The 20,968-nt window shown below is 37.8% G+C and overlaps 1 protein-coding gene across 9 annotated transcripts in view; it reads left to right on the top strand.

Moving 5' to 3' along the window:
- UBR2 (ubiquitin protein ligase E3 component n-recognin 2) overlaps nt 1-20,968 on the top strand; it is a 129,494-nt gene that overhangs the window by 22,242 nt on the left and 86,284 nt on the right. For all 9 annotated transcript variants that reach the window (XR_002345723.1, XR_002345724.1, XR_001297863.2 and 6 more), the window contains exons 3-4: nt 13,966-14,044; nt 16,283-16,396. Coding sequence is in view for 5 of the 9 variants with exons in the window: in XM_021098699.1 (XP_020954358.1) it covers nt 13,966-14,044; nt 16,283-16,396 (193 nt within the window). In the remaining 4 variants the exon portion in view is untranslated. The remainder of the gene's footprint in view (nt 1-13,965; nt 14,045-16,282; nt 16,397-20,968) is intronic.

Consider the following 20,968-nt stretch of genomic DNA (forward strand, 5'->3'; position numbering starts at 1 on the left):
TTGCTAAATTTGCTTAGTAGTTCTAATTGTTTTCTTCTGGTTTTTGTTCTTTAGAGTTTTTACATAACCATGTTCTCTCTGAATGGAGACAGTCTTATTTGTTTCTTTCCAGTCTTTCTGCCTTTTTTTGTGTGGGGGGGGGGCGCTTCATGAAGGCATTCTTCATTTCTATGTCAATGTTCATGATCTCTGGCTTTTCTTTTTGGTTCTTTCTTAGGATTTCCATCTCTGTTTATATTGCCCATCTGTTCTTGCAGGGCGTATACTGTATCCATTAGAGCTCTTAGCATTTAATCATAGTTGCTTTAAATTCCAGGTCTGATAATTCCATTATCTGAATCTGATTGTGATTCTTGCACTGTCTCCTCAAAATGTATTTTTTGCCTTTTAGTATGTCTTAGAATTTTTTCTTGATCACTAGGCATATGATATACTGGATAAAAGAGATGCTTGTAAATAGGCCTTTAATGATGTGGTGATAATGGCTCAGGGAGGAGAAAGATTCCATAGTCAGTGATTAGAAGTCAGTCTTTTAGTGAGCCTGTGCTTCTGGGCTGTGAACCTCATATGTCTCAGTGCCCCACTATTTTCCCCTCTAGTGTGCCAGCATAGCTAGAATAGGCTGGAATTGGATATTTCCCTTTTCCAGGTCAGTTTGACTGCTAACACCCCAGCAGGTAGGCTCTGATTAAATAGTTTCTTCTGTGGGCAGACTTGTTAAGAACAGAGGCCCTGGCGTATTTCAAAATGGTTCCTTTTACACTTCCTCTAGTGGAAGTGCAAGAGGATTTTTCTCTGATATTCACTATGAGAACCTAGTAGAGCTCCAGGAAATAAAACTCTAAAGTGTGGGAGCCCCCAATCACTGGGTCCCCTGGAATTTTTAATTTCTCAAACTTATCCGCAATGAACCTCCAACAATTGGTTGATTACAGTTCAAGTTTTCCTACTCTCAGCACTGGTTCCTCTGGAGGTTTGTGCTAGTGGGTTTCTACTCTCATAAGTTATGATTTTCAGTATTCACCTGTTGGATTTCCCAGTTTGGGGGTTAGCAGTTTGCCCTGTGACTTTACTTACCTTGCAGATGTGAGAAGAGTTGCTGATATTTCAGCTTGTTAACTTTTTCCTTGTTAAGACAAAGTGGTAACCTCCAAATGTATTACATGCTGGACTGGAAACTTCACGTCTGCACTCATTTTTTTTTTGTTGTTGTTAAAGTTATCCTGAATATAGAATTCTGGCTGATAATTTTTTCCCCCTTTTCAGCGTTTTAAAGGTCTTCCATATCTCCTGACCTCTGTGGTTTCTTATGATAAGTCAGCTTATGTGAATTGTGCTGATTTTCCCTAGCTGTCTCCAAGACTTTTACTTTACCTTTGAATTTTAGCAGTTTGACTATGATATGTTTAGCTATGTGTTCTTTGTATTTATTTTCTTGAGGTTCCTTGAGTTTCTTGGATCTGTAAGTTGATGTCTTTAATCAGATTTGGGAATTTTAGGTTATTACTTCAAATATATTTTCTGCCTTGTTTTTTCCACTCCGGGGGTCCCAGTTACATAGTATAATTGAGAGACTCTAAATAGTAGTACAGCAGTTCATATGAATAACATTAATATAAACTTATTAATTAAATATATGTGTAACAGGAGTTTATTTATGTATAGATGGCAGATGCTCTAAACATTTTTTTCTATTTTATGTTTTTATTACTCAATGAATTTATTACATTTATAGTTGTACAGTGATCATCACAACCCAATTTTAGAGCATTTCCATCCCGCACCCCCAGCGTATCCCCCCACCCCCCAGCCTGTCTCTTTCGGAAACTGTAAGTTTTTTCAAAGTCTGTGAGTCAGTGTTTGTTCTGCAAAGAAGTTCATTGTGTCCTTTGTTCAGATTCCACATGTCAGTGAAAGCATTTGATGTTGGTGTCTCACTGTATGACTGACTTCACTTAGCATGATAATTTCTAGGTTCATTCATGTTGCTGAAAATGCCGGTATTTCTTTCCTTTTAATGGCTGAGTAATATTCCACTGTGTATATGTACCACATCTTCTTGATCCACTCCTCTGTTGATGGACATTTAGGTTGTTTCCATGCCTTGGCTGTTGCAAAGAGTGCTGCAATGAACATTGGAGTATATGTATCTTTTCGAGTCATGGTTTTCTCTGTATAGTTGCCCAGGAGTGGGAATGCTGGATCCATTTTTAGTTTTCTGAGGAATCACCATACTGTTTTCCACAGTGGTTGCACCAGTTTACATTCTCACCAAAAGTGTAATAGGGTTCCTTTTTCTCCATACCCTCTCCAGCACTTGTTGTTTGTAGACTTTTTGATGATGGCCATTCTGGCTGCTGTAAGGTGGTACCTCATCGTGGTTTTGATTTGCATTTCTCTAATGATAAGTGATGTTGAGCATCTTTTCGTGTGTTTTTTGGCCATGTGTATGTCGTCTTTGAAGAATCATCTGTCTAGATCTGCCCATTTTTCGATGGGGTTTTTTGTTGTTGTTGTTGTTGTTATGGAGCGGTAGGAGGTGTTTACAAATTTTGGAGATGAATCCCTTGTCAGTCAATTCATTTGCAAAGATTTTTTTTCCCATTCCGTGGGTTGTCTTTCCATTTTGTTTAGGGTTTCCTTTGCTGTGCAGAAACTTTTAAGTTTAATCAAATCCCATTTTTTTTTTTGTTTTTATTGTCATTAAGAGGTGGATCTGAGAAGATGTTGCTGTTCTTTATGTTGGAGAGTGGTCTGTTTTCCTCTAAGAGTTTTAGAGTATTTGGTCTTATATCTTTAATCCATTTTGAGTTTATTTTTGTGTATGGTGTTAGGGAGTGTTCTAATTTCATTCTTTTACATGCAGTCGTCCAGTTTTCCCAGCACCACTTATTGAACAGGCTGTCTTTTCTCCGTCACATATTCTTGCCTCCTTTGTCATAGATATGTTGACTGTAGGTGCATGGGTTTAATTCTGGGCTTTCTGTCCTGTTCCACTAATGTATATTTCTGTCTTTATGCCGGTACCATATGATTTTGATGACTATAGCTTTTTAGTATGGTCCGAAGTCAGGGAACCTGATTCTTTCAGCTCGGTTTTTCTTTTTCAGGATGTCTTTGGCTATTCTGAGTCTTTTGTGTTCCAAACAAACTTTTAAAAATCAGAAATCACGAGAAGAGGAGGGTACAAATGCAGGACACTGGAGATGCACTTGCAGTTAAGAGACCAACAACTTAAAACAATCTTGTGTATATATATAGACTCTTATATCAAAACTTCAGAGTAACTGCAAACCAAAAATCTGCAGTTGAAACACAGACAAATAAGAAAAATCAACCCAAATACAACACTAAAGATAGTCATCAAACCACAAGAGGAGAGAACAAGAGAAGAAGGGAAGAAAAAAGAGCAACAAAAACAAACCCAAAGCAATCAATAAAATGGCATTAAGAACATACATAGCAATAATTGCCTTAAATGTTAATGGACTAAACGCCCCAACCAAAAGACATAGACTGGCTGAATGGATACAAAAACAAGACCCATATGTATGCTGACTTCAAGAGACCCACTTCACTTCTAGGGACACATACAAATTGAAAGTGAGAGGATGGAAGAAAATATTCCATGCAAATGGGAATCAAAAGAAAGCTGGAGTAGCAATACTCATATCAGACAAAATGGATCTTAAAAGAGAAAATGTTATAAGAGACAAGGACACTACATAATGATCAAAGGATCAATCCAAGAAGAAGATATAACAGTTTTTAATATCTACGCACCCAACATAGTTTCACCACAGTATATAAGGCAACTGCTAACAACCTTAAAAGGACAAATCGACAATAACACAATAATAGTGGGAGACTTTAACACCCCACTCACAGCAATGGTCAGGTCATCTAAACATTTTTAAAAAGGGATCCATAATCAAGAGAGGGGTACTTTGACCAACCCAACATACCTTTAATGTAATGACATTTAACAACTGGTACTATAACTATATGCATGTCTCTCTTCTGTTAAATGATGGGCTTCTGGAGGATAAGACACTAGGTTTACTCCTTTTTATAATTACATACAAATAAAAAGACAATGGTTCTCAGATTTTTACAATCCAAAAATGTTGGAGTTCTTTTGTGGCTCAGTGGTGATGAACCCGACTAGTATCCATGAGGATGCAGGTTCAATTCCTGGCCTCCAGCAGGTTAAGATCTGATGTTGTTGTGGTGTAGGTCGAAGATGAGGCTCAGATCCAGCATTGCACTGACTGTGGTGAAGGCTGGTAGCTACAGCTCCAGTTCTACCCCTAGCCTGGGAACTTATATATGCTGCGGGTGCAGACCTAAAAAAAAAAAAAAAAAAAATGTTGTCTATGAGAGGCAAAGCAAAGACAGAAAGTCACTAAAAATAGATATAGTGGAGAAAAATATACCAGGCAAAAACTATGGTACAAAAGAAAGCTAGAGTGGCAGTTTTCATATTTGACAAATAGAGTTTTTATGGTAGAAAATGTAAGGAACACAAAAAGACAGCCCAGTAAAAAAATGAGCAGAGGTTTTGAATAAATATTTATCCAGATATTCTGGTGGGTTATAATTGTACAACCTTGTGGGTATAGTAAGAACCACTAAGTTGTATACTTTAAGAAGGTGAATTTTATAATACTTGAATTATATATCAGTTTTTTAAAAAGTGACCTGTGTATTTAGTCTTCAAGGAAACCTTAGTTAATTCTCAAAGCTCAAGAGCCATACAAATTGTTCTCCCACTATATTTATGGCAATAAAATTAGAAATAGATGAAGTTCCCATGTGGCACAGTAGGTTAAGGATCGAGCGTTAGTACAACTGCAGTGCAGATTCAGTCCCTGGCCCAGGACTTCTGCATGGCATGGGTGTGGCCAAAAAAAGGAAAGAAAAACATTAGAAACAAATAACACAAGGGTAAGTTAAATAAAATTTGGAAACTAACATTGCTAACGTTAAGTAAAAGAAAATAATTGAAATTACTAAGGAAATTTAGCAACAGAACAATAATAAAAAGATTACATGTTGAAATTAGTATTTAGAAAAATGTATAATTTTAAAATATTTGCCCCCCCAAAAGGAAAGGTTAAAAATAAGCTCTATAAACATACATTTCCAGGCTGTCTCTGCTAAAAGGGCCCAGAAACAATGAAACTCCCATAGCAGTGAGTATACCCACCTAGTACCCAAATACTGGTTTCTAAATACCATTGTCCAAAAAAAAGGTATCAGAGTTCCATGGAGAAGCAGTTGATTCCAGGGCAGGGACAGGGAAAATACCAAACATCTTATCTTGCCAGAAGGTAAGAAAGTGCTCAGAAAGGAAGGGGGCATGTTGAAAGGACATAGAGGCCAACCCAAAAGAGTTCCCAATGGCTGAAGCTGAAACAATGTAAGCAATAAAATAAGTAATGATAGTCTTAAATTATAACCCATAGAATAAAATAAATACCCATAAGATCATATCATTTGAATAAACAGAAGAGCAGGGATGTTTTCAGTAGTTTTCCTATATTGAAGAGTTCTATTCAATAAAACAGGAAATGAGAGAAGAAGAAAATCACCTTAAGGCAAATAGCAGAGTAATGCTTGTAGGCAAGGTCTGGATGCTAACACTAGTGGGCAAAAGTTTAAGGAGAAATAGGAGGATATTTGCATAGTCAGAAAGTATCTCCCCAAATACATTTAATTACAAAATGAACAATAACTACAGTGAAGAAATCTGGCTGGTAGACATCATCTTAACAAAGTGAGCAAAGATAACATCTCTAGTAATAAGACAGCACATGATCACGTGCCCGCTGTTATGATGCACTGAGAACACAGCATCACTTCCCCGGTATTGTCAAAAAATGCGTAACTCAATCTGAGCGTGAAAACATCAAACAAACCCAAATTGTGGGATATCTACAAAATAACTGACCGGGAGTTCCCGTCGTGGCTCAGTGGTTAACGAATCTGACTAGGAACCATGACGTTGTGGCTTCAGTCTCTGGCCTCGCTCAGTGGTTTGAGGATCTAGCTTTTCTGTGAGCTGTGGTGTTGGTCACAGACACAGCTCAGATCCCGCATTGCTGTGGCTGTGGCATAGGCTGGCGGCTACAGCTCTGATTCGACCCCTAGCCAGGAACCTCCATATGCCGGGGGTGCAGCCCTAGAAAAGACAAAAAAAAAAAAAGTACTCTTCAAAAGTCAAGAAAAGACTGAGAAACAGTCACAAATTTGGAGGAGACTAAGGAGAAATGATATCTAATGTAATGTGGGAGCCTGTGTTGGATCATGGAAGAGAAAGAAAGGACCGTAGTGGGAAAGCTGATGATATTTGAATAAGGTCTCTAATTAATAATATTGTGTCAATGTTAATTTTCCTCATATTATGTTTAATATTAAGGATAGCTTGGTAAGGGTGTAAAGGGCTCTACTGTTTTTGCAACTTTCCTGAAAATTATTTCAGAGGTAAAAAAGAAAAACAAGGTAAACATTGAGTTCAAGAGGTTAGTAGAAATATGGAGTCCCCATTGTGGCTCATCTGGTTAAGAACCCAACTAGTCCCATGAGAATGTGGATTCGATCCCTGGCCTTGCTCTGTGGGTTAAGGATCTGGGCATTGCTGCAAGCTGCAGTGTAGCTTGCAGATGAGGCTTGAATCCATTGTTTCGGTGGCTGTAGTGAATGCTGGCAGCTACAGTTCCAATTTAACACCTAGTCTGGAAACTTCAGGTGCAACTGCAAAAAGGGAATAAAAAAAGTTAGTAAAAATAGAACAATTGAGCACACTCAAATGAAAAAGAAGAAAAGAAATAAAAACGTTTTTTTAAATGAAACAAGGAATTCCTGTTGTGGAGCAGTGGGTTAAGGATCTGGCCTTGCCACAGCAGTGGTGTAGGTCACAGCTGTGAGTTGGATTTGATCCCTGTCCTGGGAACTTCCACATGCCATGATGCAGCAAAAAAGGAAAAAGAAAAAAAAAAAAAAGTTAAAAGTTAAGATATTTACTCTTTGGAATTATTAAGGCAATTTCCTGACAAGAGTGAAAAGGAAAAAGAGAAATGTAAATATATGAAATTCAGAATAAGATTGACAAGTACACTCATGGTATTTCTTTTGGTGGTGTCATTCCTCTCTGTTGCTGTGATTAAAAAGCAAATATGTTTTGGAATAAGAAATGAGGGTGGTGGAGTTCCCGTTGTGGCGCAGTGGTTAATGAATCCGACTAGGAACCATGAGGTTGAGGGTTCGGTCCCTGCCCTTGCTCAGTGGGTTAACAATCCGGCGTTGCCGTGAGCTGTGGTGTAGGTTGCAGACGTGGCTCGGATCCCACGTTGCTGTGGCTCTGGCGTAGGCCGGCGGCTACAGCTCCGATTCGACCCCTAACCTGGGAACCTCCATATGCCGCAGAAGCGGCCCAAAGAAATAGCAAAAAAAAGACAAAAAAAAAAAAAAAAGAAAAAGAAAAGAAATGAGGGTGGTAGTATCTAATCTGATTCTAAGATTTGAGAAATTTTTACAGTGCCCAACAGGTACTAAGTTTTTTTAGTCTAACTATTTGATAAACAGAATGGTCTAACCATTTGGTCTGGTGGTGCCCTGGAAAAAAACTGTTGAGACAACAAAGATGCCATGAACCAAGAAAGTTTGACAGCCTCTGAAATATGAAAATTGTGAACAAGTAATTGCTTTAAAAAAATTAAAAAGATGGTTGAAATAAATTTGTAGAAAAGTGATAGGCAGCTTGAATGCAGTATGAAAACATTGGAATGGTAGTCAAAGATCTTTCCTCCCAAAAATCCCATACCTGGATGACTGTGTATAAGTGAGTTCTACCAGATTTTAGTGGAACAATTCCTTAAAACAGTAACTACAGAAAATGAGGAAACAGTGAAAACTGTGTAACTATGAAGCTACTATAAGGTTGATTTCAAACCCTGATAAATTTAAGAGGCGATATTATAAAGCCATTTCCCTTGTTAACATAGATGAAAGAGTCCTAAATAAAATATTAGCTATCTGAATCCAAGAATATGCTAAGAGAATAATGCATCATGATCAAATGGAAATTAGTTCAGGAATCCAAAGATCATCTTTAAAACATTTATTAATGTAATTCACCATTTTAAATAGTTGAGAGAAAAAAAATATGTTTTTCTAGAAAAGCATTTTATAAATCTCAATAATTGTTGCTGATTTAATTCTTAGCAAACAATATATAAGGGAACTTTTTGAGGATTTGTGTATTGGATTTTTTTTTTAAGTTTTTTATTACGGACATTTTCAAACATAGTAAAGATAGAGTGAATGATGCAATAGACCTGACAGGTACTCATTGCTCAGCTTTAGCAATTGCTAACATGTGACAACTCTTTGTAATCTATGCACACACACACACACATATTCTTTCCTGCCCTGCCGGATTATTTTGCAGCAAATTCCAGACAGCATACTTTTTAAAATCAATATGTACTACAACCATTAATATCCTAAAATAATTGACACTGATTTCTTAATGTTATCTAATACCTAGCAGAGTTGAAATTGTCCCAGTTGATTCACAAACGTGGATTCAGAGTTCACACATTGTTTTTGGCTGTTGTTACTCATTCTTTCTTTTACTCTGTAATAATTCCTTTACCTCTTTCTTTTTTCCATTTTATGTTACTAAGAAACCAGGCCATTTGTCCTATGGAATTTTCCACATTCTGGATTTGGCTGATTGTGTCCTCATAGTGTTGCCTAACATGTTTCTTTTTTCCCTGTATTTCCTCTAAGTGGGTAGTTGGGCTTGATTAAAATCTGTTATGGAGGGGGTGGATAATAATTTCATAATTATTATCATAATTATTCATAATTATTGACTTTTAACTTAATTCTTTTTTTTTTTTTTTTTGTCTTTTTGCTGTATCTTGGGCCGCTCCCGCGGCATATGGAGGTTCCCAGGCTAGGGGTCCAATCGGAGCTATAGCCACCGGCCTACGCCAGAGCCACAGCAACGCGGGATCCGAGCCACGTCTGCAACCTACACCACAGCTCACGGCAACGCCGGATCATTAACCCACTGAGCAAGGCCAGGGACCGAACCCGCAACCCCATGGTTCCTAGTCGGATTCGTTAACCACTGCGCCACGACGGGAACTCCTAACTTAATTCTTAATATCAGGAGGCAGATGATTGCTTTTGTTTTGTTAAGTTTGATTGGTAGATTTAGGTACCTGGCAGATGCAACTATTGTAAAGGTCTCCATTAACTTTTTTTTTTTTTTTTTGGCTGCGCCCACAGCATGTGGAAGTTCCCAGGCCAGGTTTCAGGCCCACCTCACAGCAATGACTCAAGCCATAGCAGTGACGAAACCAGATTCTTAACCCACTATGCCATAGGGAACCTCCTTCATTAGCCTTTTTACCTGATGTTTTAGCAGTCACTGATGCTTGCTGTCTGAATCATTATTTCATTAGAGGTTAGCAGAATGGTGCTATTATAACTTATCATCTCTTATTAGCTAGTCTTCTATAAAAGAAACACAGTGCCTCATCAATCCTTTCATTACCTTGAGGCACAGTTTATACAGGAAAGGCAAGGTAAATGCTTGGTTCTTTTTAGAAGAGCACTTGCTTAATAAACTTACAGTGAATGTAGTACTTAATGGAGAACCTTTAGATATGTTTACTTTAATATCTAAAGCAAGTCAAGGATGCCTGCTATTACTGTTGCTATTTAACATATTATTAGAGGTCCTTATCAGCAGTATAAGGGGGAAAAAAAGAAATAAAAGGTATAACTATTGTAAGAAAAAAGACAAAGTGGTCATTATGTGCAGACTGTATACTCATTTACTTTGGGGGGGAAGAAACAGAATCAGCAAACCATTAGAACTGCCCTTAGTTTACCAAGGGTATTATAAATCTATTTTCATCATTCTTAACCAACTAGAAAATGAGACTTTTAAAAAATATATGTATCATTAAAAAAAAAAAAAAAACCTACACAGCGAGTTCCCATCGTGGCTCAGTGGTTAACAAATCTGACTAGGAACCATGAGGTTGTGGGTTCGGTCCCTGGCCTTGCTCAGTGGGTTAAGGATCCGCCATTGCTGTGAGCTGTGGCGTAGGGTGCAGACGAGGCTTGGATCCCGAGTTGCTGTGGCTGTGGTGTCGGCCAGCAGCTACAGCTCCGATTAGACCCCTAGCCTGGGAACCCCCATATGCTGCGGGAGTGGCCCTAGAAAAAGGCAAAAAGACAAAGAAAAAAAAAAAACCTACACAGTACCTAGATATTAGTCTAATCAAGAATATATAGGACTCATATTAAGAAAACATTAAAACTTCAGGAAAAGATACAAGAAATAATCATGGACATGATAAGTTACTCTTACAAGGATGTTATTACTACTGAAGTTTTTTAATAAATTCTACATAATCTCTGTCAAAATTTTAACTGAGTATTTTTAGGTATTCTAAAACTTACCATGTAGAAGAATAAATAAGAATTCATGAATAGCTAAATCAACCTTTAAAAAAGGAGTATAAAGGAGTTCCCGTCGTGGCGCAGTGGTTAACGAATCTGACTAGGAACCATGAGGTTGGGGTTCGGTCCCTGCCCTTGCTCAGTGGGTTAACGATCCGGCGTTGCCATGAGCTGTGGTGTAGGTTGCAGACGCGGCTCGGATCCCGCGTTGCTGTGGCTCTGGCGTAGGCCGGTGGCTACAGCTCCGATTCGACCCCTAGCCTGGGAACCTCCATATGCCGCGGGAGCGGCCCAAGAAATAGCAACAACAACAACAACAAAAGACAAAAAAAAAAAAAAAAAAAAGGAGTATAAGGAGTACCTGTCGTGGCTGAGCGGAAGCAAATCTGACTAGCATCTGTGAGGATGCGGGTTTGATCCCTGGCCTCATTCACTGGGTTAAGGATCCAGTGTTGCCGTGAGCTGTGGTGTAGGTAGCAGATGCAGCTCAGATCCCAAGTTGCTGTGGCTGTGGCATAGGCTGGCAGCTGCAGCTCTGATTTGACCCCTAGCCTGGGAACCTCTGTATGCTGTACTCGGGCCTGAAATAAATAAGTAAAGAGAATAAAGGGAACTTACCCTACTAGATACTAATACATACTATAAAAAGCCATAGTTATACATAATGTGGTACAGTATAAGAAGAAACAAGTAGATCACTCCAACGTATTAGGGAACTAAGGTAGAGGAGTTCCTGTCCTGGCTCAGTGGTAAACAAACTGACTAGTATTGGTGAGTCATGGGTTCCATCACTGGCTTTGCCTAGTGGGTTAAGGATCTGGTGTTGCCATGAGCTGCAGCTCCAATTTGACCCCTAGCCTGGGAGCTTCCATGTGCCGCAGGCACGACCCTAAAAAGACAAAAAAAGTAATGTAAAATAAAATAGCTTAGGTGTAGACTCAAGGATATATAGGAACTTAATATGTTATCAAGGTGATACCACAATTAAAAGGTAAAAGTTAGATTGCTTAGTAGATGATTTTTAGAAAAAGAAAGCATTTCATTATATATGGAGAAATAAAACCATTATCTATTCTACATCGTATACAGAGGTAGATTCCAGATGGATTAAGCACCTAAATGTGGAAGATTCAATAGGAAATAATTTTCTTTAAAAATGTATATATATTTATGACCTAGGATTGGGGAAAGAACTTCTGAAACCTTAAAGCACAAATTAGAGAGTTCTATTTAACAGAGGACCCCATGGGCAAAACTATTACACAAGTGACAAATGGGAGTAAATATTTGCATTGTTTAAATTGCCAAGTGACCAGTAACAACTAAACTAGATTATAGAGGGAACTCTTGCAAATAAACAATCCAAAGCTATCCCAGCAGAAAAATGGGCAAAGAATATAAACATGCAATTTATAGAAAAGGAAACCCTCAAAGCAATAAGCATGTGAAGAGTTGCTCAAACATAGTAGCATTCAGATATCATTTTGTATATGTTAAGCCGGCACATATTAGAAAACTAGATAAAAACCAAATGCTGATGAAATGCAGGGCTATAAAAACCCTCACACGCCGCTGGGGGACATGCAGCCATTTTGGACAGTAGCATGGCACTCAGAATAAGAACTTTACATGTATATGACCCAGCAGGTCTGCTTTTGCATTTATATGCCAAAGAAAGTCTCAGATCCATAAGAGAACATTTACTGGGATGCTCACTGCAGCATTATTTGTGGTAGAAACGCATTGGAGCTAATCCCAAGTGTCCAGTGCAGGGATAGTAGAGAAAATGTTTTGCATACATGTCGCGCATATAATATAATGATTAGAAGCAGCAAATCAGATGTACACATACAAAATGAATGGTTATGTTACAGAATTGAAAAAGAACAGAATGAAACATAACAATGCGATATGCACACATCAAAAATACACGCACTCGGAGTTCCTGTTGTGGCACAGCCGAAATGAATCCGACTAGGACCCATGGAGGCTGCGGGTTGGATCCCTGGCCGCACTCAGTGGGTTAAGGATCTGGCATTGCCATGAGCTGTGGTGTAGGTCAGACTCGGCTTGGATCTGGTGTTGCTGTGGCTGTGGTATAGGCCAGCAGCTACCACTCCAATTTGACCCCTAGCCTGGGAACCTCCATATGCCATGGGTGTGGACCTAAAAAGCAAAAAAAAAAAAAAAAAAACCACTCAATAAACAATAAATTTATTATATATAGCACAGGAAATTGTATTCAATATCTGTAATAACCTGTGGTATTATAGAATCTGAAAAAATGTATATGTATATCCAGATCACTTTGCTGTGCACCTGGAACTAACACAATATGATAAATCAACTCTCTTCCAATTTTTTAAAAAGAATTAAAAAGACACACTCAAAAACATTTTGCAAAAAATAAGGAAAAAAAAGTAGAAACAGTGTAAATGTCCATCAGCTGATTGAATAAACAAAATCTGGATTAAAAAAAACCATTTTGCAAGAACATGTACAAACAAAAGGTCACACAATAAGCACAGTAGAAGTGGTTGCCTGTGGGGATACAGAAACAAGGATAAGGGGAAATTTAAAGATTTTCATGACTCCTCATTTCATTTCATAGAATTATAGAGGTTCTCTTATTTAAGATATGATCTGTAAATGTATCTAAGTGTCAGTATGATGAAAGCAAATGAAATGACTGAGGGCATCACTATCAACCCATTCACTCTATGGAGCTTTTACTCTCTCATCAGGATGTCTTATGAACCCTATGTGTTGTGTGACCATCAGATATACAGCCAAGTGTCAAGACTCATGTCAGCCTGTATATTGACCACTTAGTATATTTAATTTCCCTTTTAAATTAGTTAATATGTTAATAGAAACAGAAATTCTAATTTTTTTTTTCATCTTAGGCATCTCACCTTTCTGGGGAGTGTATACATACATACCACTTTGAAGACCCTTGATCTGAAATACCTGTATGGAGGAAGTTATTTGAAATCTCAAGATACAGCTTAAGAATTTATAATATTCAAAATCTATATACATTTTTGTGTTTTAATATAAAATGTGCTTTCCCCAAATCTTTAAGGAAAATCATCATTCTAGTAATATGTGCCTTCTAAGACTCCCTACTATACATCCAGAATGAAGCTGACTTCACTGATCAAAGATCTGAGAGATCTTTGGAATAATAATTTCTTTCTTCCAACACCAAGGCACTTCACTGTTCTGGCTCTTCTAGGATGGATTCCAATTTGAAATATTATGTTGTAAAATAGGAGTTCCCTTGTGGTGCAGTGGGTTAAGGATTCCAGCGTTGTCACTGCAGTGGCTTAGGTCACTGCTGTGGTTGGTGTGGGTTCAATCCCTGGCCCAGGAATTTCTGCATGCCATGGGCACAACCCCGTCAAAAAAATATATTATGTTGTAAAATATACAGTTATTTTATGACACTCTGATTTTTTTTCTTTAACTTTACAGAGACTGTGCAGTTGATCCAACTTGTGTTTTATGCATGGAGTGCTTTTTGGGAAGTATTCACAGAGACCATCGATATAGGGTTAGTAATATCCAAATAATAACTACAACTAGTATTGAATTTTATACTAGATATACCTTTCCTTCCTTTTTAAAAATTTCAATATTTAACACAGAAACAGTGATTTAAGAAATGTGTTATTTAAATGCCGTTAAATATATGATGGCAGTGTAGAGATGAATTATGAACCCAGATTTCATGGAACACATGGTCTAAGAAAAGTAGTACAGATAGCAGCTCTTCCAGTATTGGTTTTCAACTAGTTTGTTTTGCTATCTTTTTAATGTTTATTGTCTTCGTAATTCTAGGTGTATGAAGCAGGTTATCAAAAATTAGAGGATAAAGGTGAGAGTTAAAAATAGGAGAGGGAGGTTCTGAAGGGAGGATGAGTGAGAAAAATAAGGAAAGTGATATGATTATACCTTTAAGAAATATTCTGGAGTTCTCATTGTGGCTCAGAGGGTTAAGAACCCAACTAATATCCCTGAGGATGCAGGTTCAATCCCTGGCCTTGCTCAGTGGGTTAAGGCTCTGGTGTTGCTACAAGCTGCAGCAGCTCTGATTTGATCCCTAGCCTGGAAACTTCCATATGCCACAGGTGATGTCCTTAAAAAAAAGGAAAAAAATTATAAATTTTGGTCATATTCTACAGAAGATTTGCCATTTCTTATTAAAGAGGCATCTGCTAATAATATAGAGGGCCTACTCCAAAACATAATACTAACCAATTTTATTATTATTTTTAACTGCTACAATGCAATCAGTACTTTTCCCAAAATTAAGTATGCTTACTTTTAATTTAAGAATACCGGAGTTCCCATCGTGGCGCAGTGGTTAACGAATCCGACTGGGAACCATGAGGTTGCGGGTTCAATCCCTGGCCTTGCTCAGTGGATTAAGGATCCGGCGTTGCCGTGAGCTGTGGTGTAGGTTGCAGACGTGGCTCGGATCCCGCGTTGCTGTGGCTCTGGCGTAGGCCGGTGGCTACAGCTCCGATTCAACCCCTAGCCTGGGAACCTCCATATGCCGCGGGAGCGGCCCAAGAAATAGCAACAACAACAACAACAACAAAAGACAAAAGACAAAAAGACAAAAAGACAAAAAAAAAAAAAGAATACAGAATGCAAAGGTAGATTATTGCTAAGCCTGTCCTGGTTCCTCTACTAGAAATTGAAGACAAAACCATATATGTTCAAAAGTTTAGGGAACTGTTAGTAGCTGGAACGTTACTTTGGGCAGAATGTAAGGGGCTCTTTCTAAAATTCCCCTCTCATAGCCATTCTTAAACTCCCTCACAGTACAGAGCAGAATTTCAAGTCTACAAATGATTAAATAATGGGTTTTGTCTGGCCAAATTCCTTGAATCATTAAATCTTATGGAAGCATGAATAATTCTTGAACCCTGCAGAGGGTAAAAGATTATGTGACCAGACAATCCATATTTTCTATTTCCAGAGCTTCCTTTCTTTTTAAAGTATGCTATTTAGGAGTTCCCATTGTGCCTCAGTGGAAACTAATCTAACTAGCATCCACGAGGACGCAGGTTCGATTCCTGGCCTTGCTCAGTGGGTTAAGGATGCAGTGTTGCCAGTGAGCTGTGGTGTAGATCGCAGACACGGCTCGGATCCCGAATTGCTGTGGCTGTGGTATAGGCCAGCGGCCATAGCTCCAGTTCAACCCCTAGCCTGGGACCCTCCGTGTGCTGTGGGTGCAGCTCTAAAAAGACAAAAAATTAAAAAGAACACTATTTAGAGAGTTTTAGAAAAGAAAAATAAATATTTTTATAGTGTTCGGTGGTCACTTTTTTAATGCAGATGCAACACTCTTACTAGACTCTTGTGGAAAGCAGCAGCTGTAGGAATCTTCCTAACTCTTGAATCTGATGTATTACGTTATAGCGCTATAACCTGGTAGCATAGACCAACATTATAGCAGTTTAGCCAAAACTTAGCAAGAAAACACTCATAATTTTCCTTATTAAGGAAGTCATGTAAGTGGACATATTTTACCTCTTTAAAATAGCTGTAGCTTACTAGACACTACAAAGTATTTTATTTTCAAATCACTTAAATTAGCCTCTAGGCTTATTTAAAATAAGCTTTAAAACATTGAGAAGTTTGGCATTTTATTTAATTTTATCCCTCCAAAGAAATTAAACACTTTAGCAATGTTATTTCCTTAGAACTTGATATTCTTATTTGTAATCTGGTAGCCCTCATAAATACATATTGACAAGATACTTTACAATTTTTTTTCAAGATGACAACATCAGGAGGTGGAGGTTTCTGTGACTGTGGTGATACTGAAGCTTGGAAAGAGGGTCCTTACTGTCAAAAACATGAACTTAACACCTCTGAAATTGAGGAAGAAGAGGTAAAAACATTTTCACAAAGTTGTTTTTAAGGAAATACTGTTTTAACCACAAGTTTGAATTATTTTCAGACTTCGAAATTAGGTTATAATATAGAAGTGAATAAGTAAAAGTAGTCCTGTCACTATTAACAGTGATCAGGTATGCTTTGAAGGTTTTTTACATTTTACGAATGCCATACCATTGAAATTCTAGAAGTTTAATTTGGACTGTTTCATTTGTTTGTTTGTTTGTTTTTAAGCATATATGGTTTCTTTTTTAAGTTCTCTGTTATTAAAGGGATTATTTTTTCTGTGTATGTAGACCAGTTAACTTCGTTGGTGTTTGTGTTGTGACTAAGACTTTGTAGGTCAGATACTCAGCAGCCAATCCTAGTCATCATCTCCTGATCATTCAGTGTCAGTGGATATGTGATGGGACCAGGCATAGGGATGATAGCTCAGTACAAATTATACTCATTTCAGCTGTAAATATGTGTTTTCTGAAATTGCTGATACTTCATTATTTTTCTCTAAATATTTGTTGTAGACTCTCACTAAGTAAATTCTGGAAACTCTGCTGTTTGTAATAATGTTTAAGATCCTTATTTAAGATTTTAATTTTAAATGGCAGAGAGGTGCATACATTCAGAGTACTTCTGCATTGTTAGTAAGCAGATCTGATATAGATTTGGAGCAAGTGGACATTAATAGTCCTTCCTGGTGCACATATCTTCCAGGTCTCAAATACTTTAATAGAATGACCAAAAAATTCATGGGGTAGGACAGCGTCTTTTTGGCTATGTTCCACTGTATTTTGGACAGATGAAAATGTGTGCAGAGTGATTCAGTGCTATAGAAAACAAAGTATTTGTTTCTGTTTCAATTTGCTTTATGCAAGTGTTCTAGGATTTGCTACACAGAGAAGCCAGTTGCTCAGGGTTTGAGACTTTTCCACTTCAATTAAAGCAGCCCCTTTTTTTTTCACTTTTTTCTTTTTTGGCTGCCCTGTGGCATATGGAGTTCCTGGGCCAGGGATCAGATCTGAGCCACAGTCACATCCCAAGTTGCAGCGGTGGCAACACCAGATCCTTAACCCTCTGTGCTAGGCTGGGGATTGAACCTCCATCCCAATGCTCCCAAGACGCTGAAGATCCCATTGTGCCACAGCAGGAACTCCGAAGCAGCTCCATTTTTATCCCTTTCATATTGTATTGGCATTCCGCAAATAAAAATATAAACAAGACACAGATGTATTTGGAGAAAATGGTTTTGCTTTTTTAACAAATTTGAAAACTTGTATAAAACTTTAGGACTATGGGAAAGAATATCTGCAAATTGTATCTGGTAAGTTTCTGATATCCAGAATATATATTTTACAACTCAACAACAGAAAGGCAGTACAATTAAAGATGAGCAAAGGACTTGAATAGGTTTTTCTCCAAATAAGATATAATACAAGTGACCAACAAATATGCTCAGGATTATTCATCATTAGGGAAATGTAAGTCAAAACCAAAGTGAAATACCACTTCACACCCACTAAGAGAGCTATAATCAAAAAAGTGGCAAATAGGTATTTGTGAGGATGTAGAGAAATTGTAACTCTGCACAGTGCTAGTGGGAATGCACAATGATTCAACATTGTGGAAAAGAGTTTGGCTGGTCCTCAAATGTTAAACATTGCCATATAAGCCTATAATTTCATTTCTAGGTATATACCCAAAATAATTGAAAACAAGTATTCAAATAAGTACATCCGCACACGTTAGTAGCATTATTCACAGTAGCCAAAAAGTGGAAACAGCTGAAATGTCTATCAGTGTATGAATGGATAAACAAATTGTGGTATATACATTATAGTGTAGTATTACTCAGCCATAAAAAGGAATGAAGTACTAATACATACTGCAACATGAATGAACATCATGCTCAGTGAAAGAAGGAGACACAAAATTCACATATTATGCAATTCCATTTATATGAAATATCCAGAATAGATGAATCTGTAGAGACAGAACACAGACTGGTGGTTGCCAGGGGGTAGGAAAGGGAAGAATGGAGAAAACTGCTTAATGGATAAGAGGTTTTACTTTGAAGTGACAGAAGTGTTTTGGAACTAAATAGAGGTGGTTGTGGCTCGACTTTATGCACATACACAATACCATCAGATTGTTCTCTTTAAAATGGTTAATTTTATGTTCTATGAATTTCACCCCAGTAAATTATTTAAAGAGAAAAACTAGGACTTCTCATCTTTTTATCCTTGTTTTAGAATAGGCTTAAAATAGTTTTCTAAGAAAAATTACGAATCTGCCTGCAGTTAGTCTGTTGCCTTCAGCTTTATACATTAGTGGGGTAGAGATCACATAGTGAAGACTGTGATTAGAATTTTAAGAAGATGCCAGCATGATTACTTGCCTAGATGAAATTATATCATCCTGCCTAGAGAATATATACTCCAGCAATTTGACAGAGAATAAAACCTTCAGATTCTGCCATTTAGTTTTTCTTTTAAGAATTCAGTTAAGAGAAATGAAATCTTCAAGAAAAGACTGTAGAATATTAAAAAGGTAGCATTATGTTTAGCATACCTGGTTCCCACTCTCTAAATTCATACAGTATGTAGGTTTTCTGTATCTTGCGATAGAAATGGAAGAAAGCTATATAATATTTGGAAGCACTTTTTTAGTCCTCAAGTTGTTTTCATTGAATGTAATTTTTTGTTATATATTCAGCTTATATCTTAAGAAAAAGTTGGAAAAAATTGATAATATACTTCTGTTGGGATAATGTTTAGAAGTTCCACAGTTCTCCGCTTTTGCCATTTGGGGTGGGACATTTCTTCATTGTATAAAACAGGGATCAGCAAACTATCGGCCCCATGGGCTGACTGATCTGCAACCTGTTACCGGCACCACCATAAGCCAAGAATGGCTTTTTGTGTTTTTAAATAGTTGAAAAAAAATCAATAAGGTAGTATTTGTGGCATGTGAAGAGTCAAATTTCATTGTCTGTAAGTAAATTGTATTGTAACACAGCCACTCTTAATTGTTTATATATTGTCTGTAGCTGTCTTTCCATTATAGCAGCAAAATTGAGTAGCTGTGACAGAGACCCAATAGCCTGCAAAAAATAAAATATTTACTCTCTGACTCTTTACAGAAAAACTTTACTGACCCCAGGTATATACTGTCAGAAGCATTATGTTTATTCTACCTAATTCCCACTCATTAAATGGCAGTAACATCTTCCATCACTGTGACAACAGTAAATCCCCAACTAGTTTTCCAAATGGGCCCTTGAGCATGGGAGGTAATTAGGGAGGCTGGAGAAAAGGTACCTCCCCTAGTTGAGAAATGCCACATACTGTGTAGTATCTCCTTTGTTGATCTTCATAAAAGCTTTAAAAACTTACTCTTAGGTTTCTGCCTTAGGAAATGTTATGCGTCTCTTGGTGTGAATCTGATAACTGATTATTTTTCCTTTTGTTGGGGTATCTGGAAAACAGCTTGTCTATAGCAGATGTATGGAAATTTATATATCCGCATTTATAAATAGATGCTATCTTCACTTTACTTTCATTTTACCAGCTTTTTACATTTTTAAAAAATTTTATGGCTTGGAGTTCCCATCATGGCACAGTGGTTAACAAATCCGACTGGGAACCATGAGGTTGCGGGTTCAATCCCTGGCCTTGCTCAGTGGATTAAGGATCTGGTGTTGGCGTGAGCTGTTGTGCAGGTTGCAGATGCGGCTCAAATCCCGCGTTGCTGTGGCTCTGGCGTAGGCCGGTGGCTACAGCTCTGATTAGACCCCAAGCCTGGGAACCTCCATATGCCGCGAGAGCAGCCCAAGAAATGCCAAAAAGACAAAAAAAAAAAAAATTTGTGGCTGCGTACATGGCATATGGAAGTTCCCAGGCCAGAGACTGAACCCAAGCCACAGCTGCAGCAATACCAGATCCTCTAACCCACTGTACCACACTGGGGATCAAAGCCACGCTTCCACAGTAACCCAATCTACTGCAGTTGCATTCTTTAACCACTGTACCATAGCAGGAACTTCCTGTACATCCTTTTTTTTTTTTTTTTTTTTTTTTTCCTGCTTTTTAGGGCCACACCTGCTGCATATGGAAGTTCCAAAGCTAGGGGTCAAATTGGAGCTGCAGCTGCTAACTACAGTCACAGCAACACAGTATCTGAGCCGCATCTGCGACCTACACCACAGTTCATTGCAACACCAGATCCTTAAGCCAATGAGCAAGGCCAGGGATTGAACCCACGTCCTCATGGATCCTAGTTGGGTTTGTTACCACTGAGCCACAGCTGGAACTCCCCTGTATATCTATTTTGTAATACAGTTTTATTACACTGAACATATTCTTAGGTTGCTATAAAGCCTTTTTGGGATGAAATTTAATTCAAAAAAAATAACTGAACACCTCTGAAAAATTTTTTATTTGAAATTTTCACTTATCAATGCTGCTCACATCCCATTTGAATGTAGATCAGTGGTCGTTAATAGCTAAATATCATGCTAAGTACTATACTTGGTTTACCTCATTTAATTCTCAGAACAGCCCTGTAGGGCAAA

Source organism: Sus scrofa, chromosome 7 (genome assembly GCF_000003025.6).
Source record: "Sus scrofa isolate TJ Tabasco breed Duroc chromosome 7, Sscrofa11.1, whole genome shotgun sequence".
Classification (NCBI taxonomy): domain Eukaryota; kingdom Metazoa; phylum Chordata; class Mammalia; order Artiodactyla; family Suidae; genus Sus; species Sus scrofa.